The 24,449-nt window shown below is 43.7% G+C and overlaps 1 protein-coding gene across 1 annotated transcript in view; it reads left to right on the top strand.

Moving 5' to 3' along the window:
- The window catches only part of LOC146198876 (acetyl-coenzyme A synthetase-like), a 61,560-nt gene that overhangs the window by 25,512 nt on the left and 11,599 nt on the right, over positions 1-24,449 (top strand). The window contains exons 4-12 of the mRNA XM_084594347.1: positions 3,021-3,093; positions 4,648-4,723; positions 6,830-6,935; positions 12,731-12,846; positions 17,915-18,107; positions 18,978-19,111; positions 20,853-20,985; positions 22,709-22,765; positions 24,039-24,119. Of these exons, the coding sequence (XP_084450473.1) occupies positions 3,021-3,093; positions 4,648-4,723; positions 6,830-6,935; positions 12,731-12,846; positions 17,915-18,107; positions 18,978-19,111; positions 20,853-20,985; positions 22,709-22,765; positions 24,039-24,119 (969 nt within the window). The remainder of the gene's footprint in view (positions 1-3,020; positions 3,094-4,647; positions 4,724-6,829; positions 6,936-12,730; positions 12,847-17,914; positions 18,108-18,977; positions 19,112-20,852; positions 20,986-22,708; positions 22,766-24,038; positions 24,120-24,449) is intronic.

Consider the following 24,449-nt stretch of genomic DNA (forward strand, 5'->3'; position numbering starts at 1 on the left):
CTGCATTAGAGCGAAAAAAAAAAGTCAGCAGTCACGTTTCAGCCGACGCAACGCAAGCCGCAGTGCTGACGGAATGCATCATGTGCTGTTCAACGCGGACAAAACAGGTTTTGGAAGAAGTAAACCTTTTTATAGAGCTGACCTTAACGCGCAGGAAGTCATTCGGTCTCTCATGCTCTCTGTTGCTGTGAGGATTTTATGTATGGGGGAAATTCACTTGTGTAAGTGGCGTTGGGATCGTCGTCGAATGTTGTTAGCGACAACTGCGGCGATCCCATGCATGCTACTCAAAGGAAATGCTTTCGAGCCTGACATTGGCCATAAGGGCCGTAATTAAAGGGACACTAAAGAGAGAAAGGAAGTGGGTTTGCATCGATAGAATGCCAGTTCCTGATTACAAAAAGACCACTCTTACTGAAAACAGAGCTGTTATAAGGTAGTAAAGAAGAATAACAGAAATACAGGTATCGCCACCACAGCGAAACGGCCGAGGCTCGCAACTACAAATCACGTGACGCGCTAGGGATCCCGGAGGCTGACAAATGCGAACTACGTTGCATGTTTGAATGCGGTAGTACATTTTTTCTCAAACATGATAACACGCTTTTATCATACGTAAACGACGGCGAAAAGACAACGTAAACGTTGCAAGACAAGTACAAAAATATACTTGGAGGCGCCACAGGCGCCCACTTCAGTTTTGGTTTGTTTCGGCTCAGGCATTTCGTGCGCACTCGGATAGTTTGTTTGAACCTGCAACGCCTGAATTACGAGCTTGGAGCAGCAGATGCGCCTTGATGGTTCCCATTTGAGCATTCGGAGGCACGAGCGAGCGAAATCCGCTACCGCCGACAAGCTCCTTCGTTCACACTTCTGCGCCAACAAATCGCCGCCGTTGCCGCTTCGACTGCGACCTGACCGCTTGACTGCAGCTACGTACGCCACGAAAAGCATACATATGCTAAGTACCAAAGGAAAAACTCATTATCATTCAATTGTTCACTAAATCATGGCACATCTGACCAACATATACTGCGTCAACAAGACCTTCAACGTGCTATTTGCAGGCGTCGTAAACAAAAGGGGCATACTTGCCGCCCATACCAAGGAGAGCGTCGATATATTGCGCTCGTCGCCCGGCGAAAAAAAAAAAAAAGGGCCTCGGGTAAAAACGAAAAATAACGAAGCACCAAAAATACAATACAAAAGGTTAAAAAAAAATCGATTTGTAAAAAAAAAAAAACACCAGAAGCGGTAAGATTCGAACTCACTACTGCTTGCTCTGTAACGTTCGGCGCTAACCGCTCGGCTACGCCGCGCCACAAGGACCTCGGAAATATTTTAAAAAAAAAAAAAAAAAAAAAAAAAAAAACACCAGAAGCGGTAAGATTCGAACTCACTACTGCTTGATCTGTAACGTTCGGCGCTAACCGCTCGGCTACGCCGCGCCACAAGGACCTCGGAGATATTTTTAGTTTTTATGTCATCGCCCCATTTACAATAAAGTGTTTCTGCTGCTGGTCTAAAAATTGAAACTTCTTGATCATCGGCGCATGCTGCCTGCTCTCACGTCTTGCAACTAATGTTCTGGATGCCTATGCGCACTATATTGTGCACTGGATCCATTTTAACGTGGAATTTCACAGCGCTGGCAAATTTAGTGGCGCCGGCACTTCGGTCATGTTCTGCTACCGTGGACGTAATTTTCGCTGAACACGGAGCTGTAGCACAAACCTTGAAGGAAAAAAGTGCGACGAAGCTTCAAAACTGACAAGCGCAGCAGCGAGGACACTATTTTGCTGGTAACTAAATCTTATTTGTATGTAAACATGTCAGGAAGCGTTGCGATGACCGAGGGCTCGGTTTGTTTATACACAGTGCAAGAAGGAGCGCAAAAGCTTGAGAAACATGTAAAGTATTGTGCATTACAAGCGCTCTATGTTTTTTTTTCTTCCTTTATGGGCCCATCGCTCGGTTAATAACTCTTCATCGTTTTATTTATTTCGGCTGAGGGCGTCATTGCGAGTACGCTGTTGCCAAGTTGGCCCTTGAGGGATGCGACGCCGCGGACCGCGCCGGCTCGCTAGCTATCACGGAGTCTCCGCTTACGTCATAGTGTGCGTCACTCAACTCCAACTACGTAGTTGGAGGCCACAGTTTGAATTCGACCGGCGGGAACAAGAAAAAACCTCATCTTCTTATCGCAATATCTCAGCAATTATTCGATTTTTTGCTGCCGGATATGCGGCGACAGTGTCACCAAATGTAGTTTATTAGATTTTCATACCATCTTTGGCTGTCTTTAGTGTCCCTTTAAGCATCGGCGACCTGTGCTCTCTAGAAATAGGCATCAGTGATCCCCGTGGTTGGGGTCACGTGACTCAGCGAATAGACCTCGGAATGGGTGGTGTCCTGCAGGAGGGGAGGAATTAATACGGTCTACTTTCATTGGTTAGCGCCAGCTGACGCTGAGATCTAAAAAAAAAAATAAGTAAATGTAGGTGCGTGTTGGAATAGATGAGAGCGGGAATCGAGACAACAAAGGACGCCTCTGGTACTGCTCTGATACTGCGCTGATAATTCTGCCCCGGAATCTCCAAGAAGCCGGGCAGAAGTATCAGAACGGCCTTTTCTGGGGTTAGAGTAAAATATTATAGATGCAAAACACTTCTGATTTAACTTTCAAACAGTCAGCCATACATATGAGCATTCCAAACCCCATTTGAAGATGAAAAAGAAGGCAAGAAAACGCCCATAGAAACAACAATCAACAATTGCGGCCGGTCTCATTAAAGACGTATAGAAACAAGGCTTCTACCACCAAGTTGTGTTTTTTTTATCAAATCAGTTTATATAGCGCTCATGCACATGACATGGCCTCTGTGCGGTCTCTTCAATAGTCTATTGTGTGCACTTTCACCGCATGTGTCGCTAGTGAAGAGATATACCAGCTTGCTCGCTTTCGTCTACGCTTTACCCAGGACGTTATTCAAACCTGCTTCCTTTTTGCTCTATCTCAGTTTGCAGGTTACTCAGCCGAATCACTCGCGCAAAGGATGTACGACACGCAGTCGAGGATACTAGTCACGGCCGGTGAGTATACTGTCTGTGTCTTGCTGATCGAGCATCATTAAAGGTCCCCTGGAACAGTACTTTCTCCAATATTCTCGTGTAAGAAATCCGTATACATGGTCTTCGTGAGCATTGGAGTCGAATTTTAAAGGCTTTGCATGGAACCTATAATTTACAAATAAATTTTAATACATACTCCTGGCGATCGCTCGCAACCGATTAACACGTTTCCTCCGCGCAAACCTCCCTTGTGACGCACACCTCCCATGTGAAGCTAACCTCCCTTGTGACGCAAACTTCTCATGTGACGTCATTAGGGCTTGCTGAATACGCCCACTCATTGGACGTTCCCAAGTGAGGCGGGCGGAACGGAGCGTAAAAAGGCGCCAACGCGGCTTATTTTCTTCTTTTTTGTCCTGTGCGCCACCGTGCGTTGAGTGGAGGGTAGAGATGAGGAGCGTCATTTTCGATCGCCGATATTTTTGGTGTTATTGACGCCAGCTTAAAAACTCCTTAAGTTGTGGAGAGGATTGATGGGATACCTATTACTCGTGAGCGCTTTCTACATTTAGTAAAGGCTTTTTACGGGCCCTTTTATGGCAGCCTATGTGTTTTGCAGTCTTTCCGCAGCGCATTAGCAGTTTCAAACCTTCATCCTGACACTAGAGCATCTTAATTGTCGTAACATCCAAAATGGCGAAATGAAAACCGTGCCGATAAACTTCTTGACAACTTTTTTAATACCAAGAGATGAGGCGAGGCTGTGTCCGTGGGTGTGCGCGACATACCTTGATCTTTGATATCTTCCCATGGAGTACCCTGCCACTTATATTATCAAACTAACAAGCTCTTTTTTGTTTCCGCCACCGTTATTTTCTTTTTTCTCCCCTTTCTCTTAGCCCTTTCCGCTGCGCACCAAATGCTGCAGATGTTCAGGGCTGGTGTACCTGTATAATATAGGCATTTATCCAAGCGCAGTGGTACGGCTACAACGGCAAGCTGTGGCCCCATACCTTCGCTTGTTTAGGCGCTTGTGTGGGTACTCACTCTGTCATATTAATTCTCATCGCGCTTCGTCTCCGGCTCGAGACACCCTCTGCTCATGTCACACTCGGAACCTGTGATCACCGCAGCAAACGATAACGATGAAACGGAATCAAAGAAAAAAAATTATTATAAAAGAGCAGCAATGATACGATATGTCTCTAGCGTCGCTTTTTTCTTGTCTTCTGGCGTACCCCCTAACGCGGCGTCTATTGCGACGGGACATAAACCACTGTAATGCAGGGGCCATCTTCCTCGCAGTTGTAACCTGTGACAAGCAAACAAGGAAAGCGGTCAGTAAGGTACCGCCGTTTTTCTTGAGCGAAGCCATACGAGGACGACCGCCCCGTGGCGTGATGCCAGGTAGCGGGTGACCGTCGAGGAAGCGTTTACTTTCTAACTCGACTAACGAGCTTCCTGGTTCTTCATTCATTTCCTTCAAAGACATTCAGGGGCATGAAATGGCTGAATGAATGGCAACTTCAGCTGAGTTGTTATTCTGATCCACCCGTCATTTTGTTTTTCTTGCAGACGGAAGTTGGAGGGGTAAGAAGCTCATATTGCTCAAGCCGATCGCGGACGAGGCCATTTCGTTGTGCCGTCAAAAGTAAGGAACTTTTGCTCTTTCTGTGATGCGTGAGGAAAAAGTGGCTGTTCTGCAACCCGACCACACAGAACTAGCCGCTATGCGGCTCAGCGGCTTTCATATACATGGTAGGGAGTTGCGGGTTCGACGCCCGGTGCATACCGATGGATACAAGGTGCGATAATGTCGGAGTATTGGCCCTGCGTTCTGTGTGCTGGCGAGTGCCCCGTCTGTGTTTTCCAACGAAACTGAAAGGCTTATCTTGTCACAAAAGGGCAGTGTTCTAAAAAAACTTGAAGCGCAGCTTTGTTGCTGCATTTGTAAAAAAAAAAAAAAAAAAAAAAAAAAGAGAGAAAACCTCGTGCTGCGAGTTAATTCCGCTTTGTCGTGGTGTAGGCCTCACAAGATCAATATGAACGCACTTATAAAGATACCGTCCTAACTGGACGCCCTCTGTACGGAAGGCGTAAAACGAAAACGCTATTAGGAAGGAGGGAAACCAAATTAAAAAAGAACAAGGATGAAACACGCAATCAATGCTTATGGTAGCGGTCCTAATAAAATCAGAAAAGTTTTCGGTGCCGAAAAAACTAACTGGTCAAGCTTGTGTGCATCGACAATATGGCATACAATTAGAGACCGACAGTGAAAGAGACAGGTAGAATACCACTGGTCGAGTTTAGCTGGTACTTCGTGATGAGTCAGACAAGGGTAACGTTTACAAATTTTGAATAAGCGCCCGTTCCGTTTTTTTTTTCTTTCTTCTTTTTTTTATCAAATTTTTGTCTGTCGTTGTGATTTTGTCAAAGTTATCGTCGTCGAATTCATCAGACTAAGACCTGATCAAAGACTACAAGCGCTGTTTTTGTTACCTTCCTGCCTGCCTCTCTGTGCCGTTTTGGGGACAGTCTTAACTGCAGACATCATCTCAGCTGGTTGTCTCTGTAGAAGTAGCGCTGTATACAGTACATGTCATTTAACCATGAGCCGTCATTTTTTTTACCAGATGAAGGATTGGGGCTTTTCCCTGGCGCTTGTATTAATTAAACTCCCAGTAGAGCACACGTTAAAACACTAGATTAGTGAATTGTGGCCTACAGTCAAGCCCTTGAAAAAAATCCCACGATCTATCCCTGCACTGGAGTACAGCACAAGAATATTGTTGTCTTAATTAGTTGCCTCTTGCAAAGAGTTCACGGTTTACGATCTACAAAGTGTCTTTTCGCCATGGGAAGAGAGGGTAACTGTAACGATACACGTTGCCATGAAGACCAGAAAGGCCGAGCACTACGACCTTTTTGCACTGGTGGAATGCGATCTAGAGGTTATGCTGTCATACGCCCACACAACTGTCAAATTCAAAATGGAAGAATGTTTTAGCGGGGGAAAATAATTTTGTTTGTTGGGGCCTGCATTCATTCCCTATCAGGACAGCTTTCGAAATTTCTGCGGCCTTGGTGCCATAACGTTGCACTCTCGAAAGTGAAAAGAAAAAGTTCGCTCTAATTGCCGACATATACTCCGTACACAAGTGACTGACACGTGAAAGACATCGAAGTGGAGAGCACAGTTCCCCAGTTCTCTATCTATTCCCTTGTTTTCAATCTCAGAGCTCCCAAAATTAACACCCTCTGTATTTTTCACCTCTGCAGTCGGTACCCCTCACGTTGTGCTAGCATTTACGAAATCTTCACGTCTTTGGAAATACTTTTCTGTTATTAACGTAAGCAAAAAAAAAAAAAAAAAAGACAAGAAACGGTACATTTTCTTAAAAACACTGAAGTAATATACTTTGTATACTTTCCCATGTATTCAGACATTTATTCAGTTATCTCCAGATTGTTAAATATCGTGGTGAGATCACCGCAGCATTTGTCTATAGGCTGCGTGAAAAACGGGGCAAGTTTTATTTTGAATTCCACGACTGTTAAAAGGGCATCCTTTAGTTTTCTTATTTTACTTTCTTTGTTTTCTTGCAGAAGAAACTCAACCCTGTGGATAGATTCTATCAGATTGGTTCCGGGATATTTCACGCTTCTCGCATAAATCCCGCCTTGTTTGCTACGTATTATCACCTGTTTCTCTGAAACTCGTCTCATGGTGGCGTCTTCCTCAATTTCTTCGCAGAAACCACGTCGTCGAGTCATGCATAGTCCTCCGCCATCTCCTCTCAAGCGACCTGCGCTCGGGTGGCAACTTGCTCAACGGCTGCTCGAAAGAATCTCTCGAAATAGTGAGTACGCGATTAAACAAGGCGGCAATCTGCTTACGCTTCTTGATAGTGAGGAGAAAACTTTCATATATGATAAAAGGACAGAATCCCGGGCTAGCCTGTGTTATGTGTATGAATGAGCAGCCCGTGTATTCATCAGGTATAAGGTACACCTGACATAACAGCAATTATTATGTGTAAGGTACACCTGACATAACAGTAATTATTATGCCCCAGCATTCACCGCTATACCGTGCCTCCCATTTACTAACTTAAGGTATCAGGAGCAAAGAAGCGTTCTTTGCAGAAGGGTGTCAGATGCCATCATTGCAATGTACTTATATGTTCGGAGTTCTGCCAGCTCACGTCGGTTGAAACCACTTGATGAGCAGCGTTCAAAACTGGACTTGCCAATTTTGAACGCTTGCTCTTGAGGCAGTTTAGTCTCGCTTAGACTTCTTTCCCGGGTTAGTCCACATTAGATTATATATTTCCTGACTAGCAACATGAAATGTGTCAGAGAACTTATTCGCTAAAAAATCACCGCTTAAACGAATCTTCGCATTTACGATCCACAACATATTGCATGCGTCCGTTGATAAGAAAGAGTTTCTTTTTTTGAAAGTTGCGTAGCGGGGCTGCGCAAATCAGTTCTCTGCTCAGTGTTTTTTTTTTTTTTTTTTTTTTTTTCAGGGTATTGCTCTATTGTGCTATCATATTCCCATAAAGATAATCGGCAGCTACACTCTGGTTTTCCTCGAACATCACTAACATGTACTGACCCCTTGTCAGAATCGCTGCACATGAGTTTCGAAGGTTAAGTTATAGTTGGGGTACTACTTCAGTGTCCTATATGGGTAGATGGTTGAAGTGTGTCAGTTCAGCTGCTTGCGTTGTTTTTTATATTTATTGTCCCATATTCGCTCTGCCCCTTTTACTGGCAGTAAAAATACTAAATATTTATTTTTGTTTGTTTCGCTTTTTTTAATTCATTTCCCGTAGGCTTTTCTTCCATAACACTCAACACTGAAATTACTGCAGCCATTTCACTACTAATATCTTCAAAACCATGGTTGGCGAGGATATTTAAAAATCGAGGCTCAACTAGGGTTATCGAACTTTAAGCTTCCACGTTAGCCGCACGCTGCGGAAAAAATATGAGAGGAAGGTAAGCCTATAACGCGTTGGGCCCATTAGGTGCGACAACCTGCGTTAGGCTCAAGGACAATAGTGTGTCAGAAAATCTTATTACGCTTAAGAATAGCCCCGTTTTCGCTTGGTAAATGTGCACAAGAGCAATGTCGTACTTTCTTTTTAAGCTGTCACATCTTTTTCTGCACAAGGATAGGCTTCAGTAGATAACAGCGACGAACTGAACCCGCCGTTAGCTTTTAAAAGTGATAAAGAGAGTGCTTAAAGCAATACCGTACCAGCCGGCAGAAGCTTTTAGAAGGTGAAAACAACATAATGAATTTCGTTTAATGCAATCGTTTTTTTTATAATTATATGAGAGCACACCTCTTTTTTTTTTTTCTTTTTTTTTTTTCATGGCCGTCACCTTAATTGATCAGTAGGATCGAGACACATACATCAATTTATAGGTTGCTGTATGCTTATTCATAATGAAAAGACTGATTGTTGCAAGATGCATGTCCACGTCCGCAACCGCACGCTGCGGCTAATCCCTAAGCGTTTCACGTTGGCATTATTACCAGTGATTCCGAGGATGCTTATATATCCTATTACCTACGTACGGAGTTACTTAATCCCTGCAAAGATGATCCTTCTTTTCACGAAATGGAACTATACGGGTGTCCCAGCTAACTTGAACCAAGGGTTTCAAAATAATATATTTGAGGTAGGTCAGTGAAACCAATTGCATACAACTGCCAGCCTGTTTGCGCACTACAGGCAATTTTTTGTTTTGCAATTACTTAATTAGCTAATTATGTTAATTTTTCTCATTTGTTAAATATCAACTTTAGACCGAAAATGTGAATCGGAAAGTTGTAGAGCACCTTCAGAAACCCCCATTCCATTAATTGCGATAAAGAAAGACTCACGTGTATCTTTTTTTTCCGGGCTCAGAAGAAAGCCCGCGAAATACAAATAATACCACGTGACTAGCGCATTTGTGCGCCGCGATTGTGGTGCTCTCAGTCGTGGTTTGATCGAACGAAATCAGCTGCGGCCGTGACCCGATGGTCCCGTTCCAGAGGCAGGCAGAAATGTTGGCGATGGTTCGAGCGAGCTCGAGCTCGCCCGTCGCCACCGCGATTTTGGCCAGGCCTGCGCACCACAGCAGCCTACATCACGACAGGCAGATGGCGATAAAGAACCGGCAAATGAAGGTGCAGCGCTAATTTTAGTCGAGTCACATGATGTCATCTCGCCCCTTTACCCAAGCGTGTATGCGCAGATTCAGTGGCTGATATCTTATCGGTCATCCGTTTGTCGTGACGTTCGCTGTTGGGAGAGAAGGAGGCCTTGTTAGAATCTCGGTGGTGTCGGCTCGCCGCTCTCGCTGCTACTGCACCGTCACGTGGGCCGGCTGTCTGTCGCGGGCGAAGAAGCACTCGCAGGCATATCGGCCTGCCGCTTTAACGGGGCCGAGACACGGCCGCCGCTAATTTCGTTCGCTCAAACCACGACTGAGAGCACCACAATCGCGGCGCACAAATGCGCTAGTCACGTGGTATTATTTGTATTTCGCGGGCTTTCTTCTGAGCCCGGAAAAAAAGATACCCGTCAGACTTTCTTTTTCGCAATTAATGAAATGGGGGTTTCTGAAGGTGCTCTACAACTTTCCAATTCACATTTTTGGTCTAAAGTTGATATTTAATAAATTAGAGAAATTAACATAATTAGCTAATTAAGTAATTGCAAAACAAAAAATTGCCTGTAGTGCGCAAACAGGCTGGCAGTTGTGTGCAATTGGTTTCACTGACCTACCTCAAATATATTATTTTGTGCCCCTTGGTTCAAGTTAGCTGGGACACCCGGTATATACTGCGCATGATTTACGACGCTCTATATTTTGTGGAGAAACATATATATATATATATATATATATATATATATATATATATATATATATATATATATATATATATATATATATATATATATATATATATAGGGTTTCTTGCTCGTCCCAGAGGCTTTATCCGTAAGCTTAAATTTGTCCGTATTCAGTACCTTCCTAAATTTTCCTCATGCTATTTTTTTCGTTTTTTCGATACTTCTTACCTTCTGCTTTCAGGCTAAGCCTGAATATTTCACTAGCTCTTCAGAATCTGTGGAGCACATTGTGATATCATTGTTTTGATGAGATATTTTGTTTTCCATAAGGGTTTTTTTTTTTTTTTTTTGCCCCCTACCGGGCTATTTTGCTTGATGTAAGTGCAGAGCCCATTGATTCTTCATCTTCTTCTTTCTTTTTGTGAGGCTCCGCGGTTTCCACTCCCGCTTCATTGTGCTCGTATTAGGCCAAGACTGAATATCTGTTTATAGGCAAGATCCTGAACTGCTGCTCATGAACTCTGCAAGCAACTCTACGATCAAACAGAACCCGACAATGTGTACATCTATGTCACATTGAGAAAGACAGAATGCAATTATAGGCGTAAGAGATAGATGTTGGCCTGCGTCATAGCCGCATCGGTACTGTGCCAGGTGCTAGCCAGTGTTAGAAAAATTGAGATCTGCCAAGAGCCCTGACAAAACAATGACGAGTGCACTGCAGTCAGACACAAGCAGCGCCGGAGTGCACGCCGCACAAGGTCTGCTCTATCTGTGGCGCGACGTTCCACCAATGTCCGCAGCTGTCTTCATTGCGGACAGCTCACTCACGTCATAGGCTAGCGGTAAATCGCAGATGACGTGTCGCTGCGTCGATCGTGTTCCGGGAACGCATGTTCTGTGAGTCGGACATGTTGCCTCTAATGCCAGCTTCTAGAAACACACAGCTCGAAGCCATTTAGGAGCCAAACTGTGTTATAGAGGTAGGTTAGACGCGGTTTAAGGAGCAGACGACGACAAAGAACTATAGGTATTGCGTCTAACCTCCTACAGCATTTTGCCCCAAAGGACAAAACGCAAAATGAGAATCTCACTTCAAGTACTACCCGCAAGCGGGACCAGAACGGGCACTAGTTAAGCACCGTAGCAAAATGCTTGAACAGTGTTGTAAGTGAATAACTAAAACAGTAGAACCAGCTATTTAACAGTTGGTGTCTTTTTATTATGTTATGATCTCAACTGGTTTGCTAGGTGATACGAATGATCGAAATGTGTTCGCTAGCAGAGTTAACTATCAACAAAGATTTTCTACCGGTTCACAGAATAGTTTAAGCTGTCAGGAGACAGCTAACGCCTACCCTGTCCGCACTCTTTACCCGCACCTGCAATTAAGCTCCGCACTGGTTAAGTGAACTGTGGCAGTAACGCACTGATCGCAATTAACAACTCGTAATACCTTACTTCTTCGTTAACTAACTTTATCCCGTTGGGCAGCATGCATCAATTTTTTTAGGTTTTTTGTTATTATTCCATTCTACACTATCAGGCATTCTATAAACAAAACTAAGATTCGGAGAAAAGAGGGGGTAGAGAAGGAAGCTTCATTAAATGTCCAAGTTACGAGCAACTGTACATTCCGTATTGTTCTCTCAAGAGTTCAATAAGCAATGCGCTACGCTAAACTTTTACAAGAGGCAGAGTCCTGGAAAGTAACTACATTGACTAGTTTGGTGTTTACAATGTTTTCGCTGCTGTCTGGTTTAACCGACCTACACATCACTGGCTTCCCCCTCCGTGACGAGGAAGTTAGATGCGCTGACAGCCATTCACACAAGCCCACGCGCACTGCGGTATATATATATATATATATATATATATATATATATATATATATATATATATATATATATATATATAAACAGGATGTCAAAACTTTCCCGATTATCTTTTTTATTCCAACAGTTTGGGACGGTGGACCGTCCTTCTTCAAGGTAGAATTTAGAATTCTCAATTCTACCTTGAAGAAGGACTGTCCACCGTCCGAAACTGTTGGAATAAAATAGATAATCGGGAAAGTTGTGTGACATCCTGTTTGAATTTAACTCTGGCCCATTAGTAACAAGAAACCATGTCTCTCTCTCTCTCTCCCTCTCTCTATTATATATATATATATATATATATATATATATATATATATATATATATATATATATATATATATATATATATATATATATATATATATATATATAATAACTGGCGAAGATAAATAAGATTTAAACCCGAATTATCTAATTACATATCAACCGGAGAAAGAAAGAATAATAAAGCGGAGGACTCATTGCTGTCTGTGACCAAATTAGTGCAGCCTCCACGTTTCGCCCAATCATCGCCCACCTCGCGCAATGTTCTGCGAAGCTATAAACGAGTGGTGTGTTTTCGTCAACCAAAGTTGACAGGTCGATCGACGTCGCTTCCTATCACTTTTTTAGTACACCCAAAGGTTTATCTATAGCAAAATGCTTCCAAGTTTTTCTCCGTCTCCTAGGCTAATTTGCAACGTTGATAAGTAACTATACGAATCCAACGCCGAGTGTTCAACTTCGAACAACCCTAAACCGCATTTCAACATGCCGTAGCCGTTCGCGGCGTGTATCTGTAGCTGCTAGCAAAAAATAATTGTAAACAAGCTCAAGTCCCTCGCATTTTCTGCGTAGTTTAGGAGTGTTAACCCTACGCCTTGTTATACACGAGGCGTGGACCTTTCTCAATCGTAGTATTTACATCTCGTGCAGGAGGAAGGCACCGAGGACGTCTACTCATGGTGGCACGATGAAATGAGCCGCCAGAGCAGCGACTGCGACGTGGTGTGGGTCGAAGCTGAAGACCCGCTGTTTCTTCTCTACACGAGGTACGTTAGCCATGTCTTCATACGAGATGACTGACTCAGTAACCCTCTCTAAGTGCAGTATAAACTAAGCGGATATTCTGCTCGATTTCTGCTATAATGAAGAGATAGGTGCGTGGGAAAAGATACGATAATATATTTGAAACGACACGATATTGCCGCGAAACCTTCAAAACAGTATTTGTTGTTTTTTAACAGCCGCCGGCATACAGGCTTATCACTCTGATTCTGGACCGCGTATCAGTTCCGTAATCTTTGTTTGTTAATGCTCGATGTCGCGAGTCACACCTTTATCAGTTTTGTTGTAGCGTGCACCGAGATCTGTCTCGCAGGTTCCGGCCACTTGGGTGTCTTTCCACAATGTTCCAGCCCGTGCTGGTAGCTGTTTGCGACGTTATCTAGATTGTTCTGTGCAGCTTTTAAATTGAGCGTTGCCGAGTGTGACGAGCATTCTTTGTTCGACGATCGACGAGCACGTTTGTTTCTATCGCCGCCGCCGAGTTGCTTAGTTCTTTTGCGGGCGCAAGTCAGCCCAAATAAACAGTTTGTTTAGTGCAATCATCGACCCTTCAATTGTGTCGTCGACCTCGTCACCACTACGCGACAATATTGTCACGTAGAGGTGCAAATGCCATAAACGATAAACGAACAAACAGGGGTACGCAGTGCACAAACCAGCTATTTATTGGTTTGACCTGCGCTCGCAAAGGAACTAAGTAACCCGGTCGCAGCGATGTCAGTAAAAGCGATTGCTGGTCGACGAACTGCGAATTCCAGTTGCACTCGGCCGCATTCAATTTAAAGTCGCGACAAAGAAACATATAGATAAATACGCGAAAAGTGACTAGCACAACATGGAACGTTGATGAAACAGACGGGAGTAGGTATAGGATCATTCCAGATATATCTCGGCGCATATTTCGTGACAAAGAAAATGGTAAAGACGCCTTTCGGCAACACTGCGTAAACAAACAAAGAATCGCAAGATCTTTCTGTGCGGTAGAAGCAATGGGATAAGGCCGCACGCCAGTGGCTGCCAGCAACAACAAATAAAGATTGCAAGGGTTCGTGGCGAAATGAAATACAATTCAGTATGGTTTGATAATATTTGCATATGGGATAGTTAGATCATCATCATCATCATCATCAGCCGGACTATACCCACTGCAGGGCGAAGGCCCCTTTCATGCCCCTCGAATTAACCCGGACATGTGCTACTTGCATCCACTTGACCCCTGCGAACTTCTTAACCTCATTCGCCTACCTAACTTTCTGCGTCCCTCAGCCACGCTTTCCTTCCCTTGGAATCTAGTTTGTTACCCTAAGCGACCATCGGTTATTCTCTCTACGCACTGCATGCCCTGCCCATTCCCATTTCGTTTTCTAAATTTCCGCTAGAATATCATTCACTCAAGTTATTTCTTTGACCCATTCTACACACTTCCTATCTCTTAACGTTATACCTACCATTTTCCCTTCCATGGCTCTCTGCGTTGTCCTCAGCTTCAGTAAAATGCTTTTCGTTAGCCTCCACGTTTCAGCCCCATAGGTGAGTACAGGTAAGATGCTACTGTTATATACTTTCCTTTTATAGATACATATATAATTGTTAGATACAATAGTTAGTAGATATAGTAGTCAAATAATATAATAGTTACATACAGATTGAATAGTAGCACATGATGTATCTATCACCTAACTCTGTCAGCAATAAAAATAATTTCATTAGGAGAGTATTCGGCATAACGTGTTCAGTGGTGGTGTAGATCAAAATAGAGCTAAGGCGTTTGAACTAGTATACAGGTTATGTAATGTTAAAAAACTACATTTAACCCGTGGGGTCTCATTTATTCAGAGGAACGTAGCCAACCGTAGATAGTATAGAAATAGAGCTTTAGTTTCTCAAAATTGCTATTTTCGTGGTCTCTGTAGCGCGAAGAATTTCAGAGCTTCACTCGAGCGAAAACGAAATAGAGCGGCAGGAGGTAGCGCTAGCCACGCCTATTCCCATTTCGTTTTCTGAATTTCCAAGTACAAGTAGCACAATGGCGCGTCTACCCTGAAGTCTCTTTTCCCGGTGCCTTATATGAGCGACCAGCGGCCGAACCCGTTGCAGGTGCGCCGCTGTTAGAAGCGTTCCCGTAGGCATGGCTAGCGCAGCCTAATGCTGCTCAATTTCCCCTTCGTCTGAGGATGGCCTTATGACTCCTCGCACTGCAGCGGTGACGGGAGTGGCAGCACTGAAAATACGGAAACTTGTATGGTTACTAACTGCGGTGGGCTACAAACCGCTCAAAAATATATAGCCTAAGGTTAGTTGCTCAAAATTTTACTATTTAGAGCTACTGCAAACCAACCTGCCAGTCAATAGGTGTTAGCTGTATTATGATACGCAGTATCACTGAAGATGCTATGCCAATTAAGAAGCTCTTCTAACCGAAAATCCTATGTTTAAAAATTGCTACCTTAGGTTAAACACCCTCTGTCGAACTGGTACTGATACGAAAAGTATCATGTTTCAGTGGAGGCTTGTTGTTTCATTCAGAAATATTTTTTTTCACAGTGCGACTTTTCCAACCTGTGTGTTTGTTGACTGAGCATAGCAATGCCTATGCTCCCTTAACAGAGACAGGTGAGGAATTTGAGGATCGAAGTAGAATGTATTGCGCAACTGTTGTAGTAGACCTTAGCTGAAGCACGCATCTTGTTCTAGCTGTTTCTTCTTGCCTGCATACGTTTCTACTTGCAGTAATCAGATAGTTTCCTGGCCTCCTCTCCTTGGTCGTTCTTGCTCCCTAATTCACTTGCGTTCACTAACGGAAGCATCATGTGATTCTGTATCCTCGTGACTTGTTTTTCTTAGCCTTGCGCAGTTCGTTCGTGGTCCTCCTTTTTTCAGCGCTGTTTTGAGTAAATAACGTCGTTGTAGCATTGTGGCTCTGTTGCACTGCTGCTTTCGGAACGGCGAACAAAGCCATCGCACACGCTTACCTCTACAGTCGCATCCGTACTATGTTTTTCCTCCTCCATCATAACATCATGTATCTCTGCTTCACTTGGGATGAGTAGTCTTATAATTTGTGCGACATTATGACAGCGCAGAAACACACACACACACACACACACACACACACACACACACACACACACACACACACACACACACACACACACACACACACACACACACACACACACACACACACACACACACACACACACACACACACACACACACACACACACACACACACACACACACACACACACACACACACACACACACACACACACACACACACACACACACACACACACACACACACACACACACACACACACACACACACACACACACACACACACGCACGCACGCACACGCACACGCACGCACGCACACGCACACGCACACGCACGCACACACACACACGCACACACACACACACACGCACGCACGCACACACACACACACACACGCGCACACACGCACACACGCACGCACAAACACACACACACACACACACACACAAACACACACACACACACACACGCACACACACACACACACACACACACACACGGACGAAGGTAGAGAAATCACTACGAACGCCGGCTGAGGTTTACTCCACAAACATGATTTTATGTACAAAGAGGGCGCACAGGCAAGGTATTCCGCGACCTGATAACAGTATTAAAAACACACGCAGCAGGCACGGGTGCAATTTCACCTTTCATCGGCTACCTGAATGACCCAACAGGTTTGTCTTCAGGCAATCTATTCCGTTTTTTTCGTAGCGCCACAGAAGGGCCGCTGACGGGTCTTTTTTTCATTAAAAAATAAAGCCTCTAACTTTTGTGACTTCTTTTGAGTCTTAAACTTGCGCAGCACACGCGTCCCTTTCAAAAAACGCCTTGCCTGTGCGAGTAACGGCGAATGTGGTCAGCTAAGTGACCTCCGGCAGGCGAGCTGCCCTGCGATGCTCATGCGAGCGTTCTTACGTGCAGTCCCATGTACCATTTGTCACAAGTGAGGAGGATGCTGCACACCACGTCAGCCTCAGCATTAACAAGGGGTTTGGTGCGATAAATTTTGCACAGAGGCCTCTTCTTGACATCGTTTACTATTGACGATGGTAGAGAAGACACCACCGGCGTTCGTGGTGTTTTCTCTACCTTCGTCCGCGTGTGCTTCTTATGCGCTTGACTGATGTCTCACGATTGTATTCGAAACAAACTAGCCCAGCTTTCTCCGCTCAATGAGTGGTCGTGCTTAGTTTGGGGCTGAAACGGCATCTTCGCATCACTTCATGTGGTCTACCTTCAACCATTTGCTCCTTGTTGAGTCAGCTTCTTGGCAGAACAATCCCGTGCTCTGGGAAAGACAGCTTTACGAAAAAGCTGGCAGCAGCAGACTTGACTTCGTCGACTGCATGATTTCACGTTCTCAACCCATGCCTAACGTCCTTACTGCTTACACTCTACGCTTTTTACGTCCTGTTTTTTTTTTTTTTTTTCGTATTGCGAAAAATATAAACGTGGATAAAAAGGTCGAAAACAGAGTTCGACTCCTCAGGAGCTAACTTCGTTGCAGCAGCTGTTAACGCCTAGAGGAATGACGGTCGCTTTTTTGAAAAATTAACGCCAAGATAGTGTAAAAACTAGTTAGCCTGGTCAACCATTAACTTTCCGCAACGAATATTAAGCGGTACAGTTCGCCCACTTTGGTTCAGAATGCGTGCGAAGGGGCTCAACCATACACTGTTGTCACAGTACAACGTTCGCTGCAAAGCATAGATGCAAATATTAATGCTGTACCGTCTTTGTCAAATGTGACCAGGCAGCGTGGTTTGATTCTCAGCCTTATAGTAGAGCCATTAAGGCTTACCTGAAGAGCAAAGGCTACGAAAATTAAGGAAAATGTTTGTCCTTGCCCTACACATAATTAGAGCTTACGTGGTGCCATAAAGGTTCCACTACGAGGATAAGAAAAAAATATTGTTGCCTTGCTATGTTTAACAAAAACGATGCTATTCAGTTCCGTCTCATATGGGCACCGTGCGTTATTTCGCAGTGGTTCCACAGGCCGTCCGAAGGGTGTGATCCACACGACGGGCGGCTACTTGCTGTACGCGCTGTCCACAATCTACTACACCTTCGACTTCCGGCCGGAGGACGTCTTCTTCTGCTCGGCAGATGTCGGATGGGTAACCGGACATACGCATGTCGTCTACGGCGTTCTTGCCAACGGCGCCACCAGTGTTCTTGTGAGTATACGCACATCGCACGGCAAAAAAATTTCAAAGGGAAGATCCTAGTGGCAAGTGGGGGAGGAGGTGGTATAATTTTCACAAAAGACGCTGAGTCTTGTGCAAATTAAAAATAAGGGCCACTTTCACCAAAAGCTGCCTGGAAATCTCAAAGTAATAGGCTTGCGCAACGCAAGACAAGCGTAAGGTAGAGACATGAAATAAAGCACTTATCTTATTTACCTTGTCGGGACAGGGCCCTTGTCTTGTGCTACGTTAAGCTTTCATCTATAATGAGCGCCAACTAAGCCCAGCAACCAGTTTTACTTGGCAAAGAAGCTTCCCGTGACAGGACCTGTAGGTCGATCTGTCAAGGGTATCGTGCGTACGATATCCTCTGATTGCTTTGGCTCTAGCATCAAGCAAGTGCATGGCACGCTGACTCAGTGGCTCTGGCATTCTATATACTGTAAATCTCAACGTCATCTGCGTTGTGAGCGCATCTTCAGAGGACCCCAGGCGGTCTAAATTAGTTCGAAGCCATCTACAACAGCTTGCCTCATTGCACATGGGGCGTTTTTGGATATTAAAGCCCATCCTTCTAACTCATCTCGGTCGGTCTACAGAAAAATGTAGAGCCGTGATTGTTGTCTTATTGCTCGAGCGATAGCGAACGACAAATAAAAATTAGTAAACTAATAAATTTCAATGTAATAATTTAGGTACAATTAAACATCAGTGGTCAGACATAGTTCAGCGAAAAACGTATACCGTTAAGACAGGACTAGAGAGACGAGGACAGGACAGAGCTACGTGTCCTGTCCTCGTCTCACTAGTCCTGTGTAGCTCTGTCCTGTCCTCGTATCTCTAAATATCCGTGTTCTGCAGTTCGAGGGAGTGCCCTTCTACCCTGACCCTGGTCGTTTCTGGGAGATCATCGACCTCTACCAAGTCAACAAGTTCTACACGGCGCCCACGGCCATACGTGCTCTCATGAAGTACGGCGATTCATACGTCAGAAAGTAAGTCACACACCTATGGCTTATGCCAAGTCTCTCTCTTCAGCTTGGGCTGACTTTTCTTCAATATATTTCGTTGGAGTTTCGCCCTTGATCCGGCTACTTAACAAATGCTGGCTCACACCGCAAATCTCGAGTAAGGTTTGATATCCGTGTGGCGTTTGTTAGCTCTTCATTTACTCAAAGCGCTGCCAATCAACGTTGCAATCTAAAAGGCTTACATTAACACCACTTACAAGAAGAACACGATAAAATTTCTGGTACATCTATACTGCTGTAGTGCAGATATATAATGAATGTGACCGCCATTACTGGCTTGCAAGGAGAGGTTTCCACGTCATATTCATGAGCCTTCCTTTCTGTGGGACTATTTAAACTCACGGCTGCTTGTCTATTCTTCGCCGATACGGATACCATCGCGCAAAAAACCCTATGGAGGACATACCTGTAATGTAAAGAAAATATTATGCGAATTAAAGTTTCATATTTTCAGCACATTTACGTGTTTTGTTTCTTTTTTTTTTTTTGCGTTCAGTTAAACAGTGCACATAAACGAATCGGAAATAATGAATACGTCACCCACTCTACCTAAACGCAATTCTGACCTTCGCTGAATGGTTCCCACGCATGTTATGTAACCAACCAGCTATATTTTTCGTGGATTTTCTTATACCTCAAAACTAGAAATCTCGCATAAAACGAAAAATAATGCTTTAGAGAGTACCTCGATGCCTGTTACGAAACGGTCCAGCAGGCCTCTCGTAATCCCCTTTCTGCGCGCAAATAAGCAAAAAAAAAAATAAATAAATGTTGTCGAAGATTGGATTAGCTCGACTGACGCACGTACGAGAGAACCCATTCGCCTGCAAAGAAAACGTTATGCCAATGTAATTGTCTTTTCTAAGACCAGGCCACATGTCGACACCTACGCATATAGCTCTTTTTTGTTTTACTTTTCCCCGGCTCATTCTGCCCTTTTATATCCTCTGTACCTTGTGAAAAGTGTATTTGAAAGTTCTCTCTTTAATTTCGTGCTGGTCTCGGCTAGTTTAATTATTCCTTTAATGGATCTAGTGTGTAAGAAAATAATTACATAATCATTAGTGTTCTAATTTATATTTGCAAGACACGATGTGACAGACTAACTCTTTTTTGTGCTTCTCTGCATTAAGATAAAAATCAAGAACTGTCACCCACAGTAAGGCTTTCCAAGGAAATATGTCTGAACAAGTTTCTGGTTTTAGCACATTTTTAATTTTTGTCTTCTTCGAAAAAAAAATGAATTTCGAAACATTATTGTGGTGGACTTCTGGGTTAAAAATAAATTCGGAGCCTCTGAACGTATTGCAAGTGTACAAGAAAAAAAAAATAGAAATTGCCACACAGGCATGCATGTCAGGACGTTTGGTGAGCGTTGAAGATTTAGTGATCTGTGCAGGCTGCTTGACGCAAAGGTTGTCGCCTATGGGCTCAAATTTAGCTCGTTCCAACGATGGTGGCAGGTGCAGTTCAAAGTTGCTTTATTCAGTCATTTATAAACAACTTTTAATGCTTGAGTGTGGCATAGTAATCAATGACTAAGCATACCATACACTTCGCAGTAAACGTGTCTTTCTTTTTTCCTTCCATGAGGTTAACGTATCATCATCCACGGCTGTCCTAGTTGCCTGCACGCAGTCAGCTGAATATTTAGTGAAATGAATTAAAAGCCCCGGTGGCGTTTTTCCTTCCTTTTCATTCGCAGGCACAGCCGTAAGTCACTGAAACTGTTGGGCATTGCGGGCGAGCCCATCGGGCCTGACGCTTGGTTCTGGTACCACCACGTGGTCGGAGAATGCCGCTGCATTGTATTGGACACCTACTGGCAGACAGAGACGGTGAGGGGATGTATTTTCGTATGATCGTAGTGTGGCTGGTTCTTCTGGCCATGAAATGTCTTCACATAGCGGCTCCAGCTTAGCCGTCATACGTACGCCCCACGGCTACCTCAACTCCAAAACGCGCAGCGTAAGCGGGCTGGATTGGCTACTTGCAGACTATTACCTAGCGAAGTACGAGTAGCCGACTGCTTCAAATAAAAAATTACGAGGTCTCTTAAGACCACGCGCATTACTAACACCACGTCCTTAGCTGAGTTTTGTTCCCTTGTTGCAGATGAATTATACCCATTGCAGTAACAATTGTATTCCTTATTTTTATGCTTCCTTGTTCTCTTGGTATTTTTTCTTGCCTATTGTGCCTGAGTCAATTTGTGAATTCATTATAGTCGATTTTCTCTTAGTATTTCAAACCTTGATTGTGCCTTGACTGTCAATTACAACTAATACTGATCCCCTCGCTGTATCATCCGTAATCATGTAATTAATATAAGTGATATTATCTGTGTTATTCGATTGTTGTAAGCTGCATGTAACACTCGACACCATGTATCATTGTGTATGCTTTTATGCTGTAGTATAATATGCTAACAGCCCTTCCTGTTACAATCCCTGATGGGACTCACAGTATCAAATAAATAAAAATAAATAAATAAAATAAAGATATCTCTTTAGAGGCGAACGGCGAAAGCCTAGCAGTAGTAGTAGTACTCATTAATAGTCATTTTAGTCATTCCTACTTATTACTAAACATTTTAGTTATTTATAATCAGTTGAAGTCGCTACAAGTCGACGTTAGACCTTTTGGTCATTGTAAGTCATGAGTAGTCATTTTTGTCATTACTACTCATTACTAAGCATTTTAGTCATTTGTAATCAGTTGTAGTTGCTACAAGTCTTCGTTAGACGTATTAGCCATTACAAGTCATTAGCAGTCATTACAAGTCATTAGTAGGCCATTTTAGTCATTACTACTTATCACCAAGCATTTCTAGTCATTTATAATCAATCGCGTTACGTTGAACGCATCAAAGCTCACCGGCGTTCTATCATTGGTTTACAGGAAAGGAAAGGCGCACTATTTGTCACTCGCGGAATCTCGCGAACAAATCTCGCCGACGCGAGATTTTCACAATGCCTTAAAATGCATTTTCTAGGAACCTTCATGAAGCTACTCTAAATCCGAACCGAGCCCGCATTGTTGTCTCAAATTCAATTGAAAGACTTTTGGAACCATGTCGACTTAACGCTTTGTAAACGCGTCGCATGACAAGTATGACCTCTGTGCGTGGTGAAATAAACAGAGATAATTCGAAAATTTCGGAGTCAACACGCTGGAGGCGCTTCCCTTCTTCGATGACACTTAGTGCATTAGACGACCGCCTTACGTTATCTTGGCGAGTAGAAAAATCCCGCACGCGCACAAATTCCTACGACACCCTCGCTTTTACCAGTTAAATCTACAGCCTTCCACTCAAATTAATAGTAACAAAACTAATTGGTTCAAACTGATGTCCTGTCTTTTTGATAGCTCGCCCTAATGAAACAACGACTGGTTTAAAATGTCGCAGTTTCTTTAAAAGGCTTTTATTCCTTACGCTTTGCATTCAAGACGAAAGCCGCATGCAGTCGTTTGCAAGTGACATCGAATATCAGTGATGGTGAAAGAATACTGCTGCATTACTGACTCAACCTTTTTCCTCTGCGCCGCACCCGAACGCAGGGTGGACAAATGATCACGCCCTTGCCAGGCTGCACGCCTCTCAAGCCGGGAGCAGCGGTGAGTGCTCTTCGAATACGCACCTTCCGAGTTTTCGCAGTCTGTGTGTCAGCGCATACAACTGAGCTCTTTATTGGGCGCAAGACCCATGGTTGCCAACTTAAAGGCTGCGATAAGGAAATACGCACGAATTGGTCTTGATGACAATTTTGTTTGTTTGTACCTTTGTTCGTACCGTTTTGTGCGCTTTTTGTGTGTCTGTTTGCGGTGCCGTTAAAAATTTATTCCATACAACATCCTTAGCAGCAAACCAGGTAAACAGCTCTGCTCATAGACGTTCGGGAATAGAATCTGCGTGAATGAAAATTTTGCCACGGACAATAGAGCCTCGGGACAAAATTTCGAACTACGGCATGCAATGCTAAATCGTTGTATTCTTTTAGATCGTGACAGAACTCTTCTGAAAATTAAAAACTGTGACAATAACTATTTGTGAGGAACTGCACCCGACAAATTCAGGCTCCACTCCTTGGCTCAGAAGAATCTTGAATTCTGCCGTGACATATGTGCCGTACACTTTTGTTCGCGAGGTTATGTGCATGGGGACGAGTGCAGGCTACAGCGTTCATTCTAGTCACTAAAAGTATGCATTTGAAAGCTGCTTTCAGGAAGAAAATAGATTTATGTGGCAGAGTACTTTATAGAGAATGTCTGTGCTATGCTCCGTATTAACACGTCGCCATTATGTGAAAATTGATCATAACCAATAAAACGTTCAACATTGTTTTCAATAAAATAGTAAATTTTAAATTGTGGGTCTTAATAACATCCCGAAGCGACACAAGGCCTGTGAGGCCTGAGATACGTCAAACTGTGATGTTTGAGAAATTGAGATCAACTCATGAAAGACACAGCGATTATCCCTTCAGAAAATCAGCACCTCTCAGAGCCATTGCAGATATCACAGGCATACTCTCCCCTCTAGGCAATCACATCGCCGGGTATGGCATGAATGTAATAACCAGGAGGCTCTGTGATTGTGTGCAGTAATGCTTCGAAACTTATGTGTCTGTAATAGCAAAAAAAAAAAAGAAAAAAAGGGAGACCGCTTTCATTTCACTCTGATTTCACTTTATTTTCACCTTCACACCACAAGTTTAACTCAGCCCTTGAAGTGGTTTGTTTGTTTGTTTGTTTGTTTGTTTGTTTGTTTGTTTGTTTGTTTGTTTGTTTGTTTGTTTGTTTGTTTGTTGCAATGGTGCGACCGCTGCGCCGTTAGCCTATACATAAGCATAATAATGTTTCTTTCTGCCCTGCGCTCATACTTCCGCAGACACTCCCATTCTTTGGCGTGCTACCCGCACTTCTGGACCCGGACGGAAAGGAGATCAAGGGACCCGGAGAAGGCTACCTGGTAGGTTGCACAGTACCATTCAACACTCTCGATAGAGAGCCTTGACGTTGTAATGATGACTTACGTGCGAGATTGTAAAGCCCGGCAGAGCAGGAAGCCAGAAAAAATAAAATAAAAAGAATTGGCAGCCCAAGTTGTACAACTCCAAGTTTCCTTAAATAAACTGTCCCAAAAACAGAACGAAAAGCGTGAGTGTATACAAGTAAGGACGTAAGCGACAGCGTTGCGCGAACAAGAACTCGCTGAATCCAGAGTAAACAAGTCAGGGACGCCTTTCAGGTCGAAGATCTTGGGCCCATGCATTTCCAGAACGGAAAAAAAGCTCCCATT

The sequence above is a fragment of the Amblyomma maculatum genome, chromosome 2, assembly GCF_055883805.1.
Source record: "Amblyomma maculatum isolate TAMU_Amacu chromosome 2, ASM5588380v1, whole genome shotgun sequence".
Lineage (NCBI taxonomy): Eukaryota > Metazoa > Arthropoda > Arachnida > Ixodida > Ixodidae > Amblyomma > Amblyomma maculatum.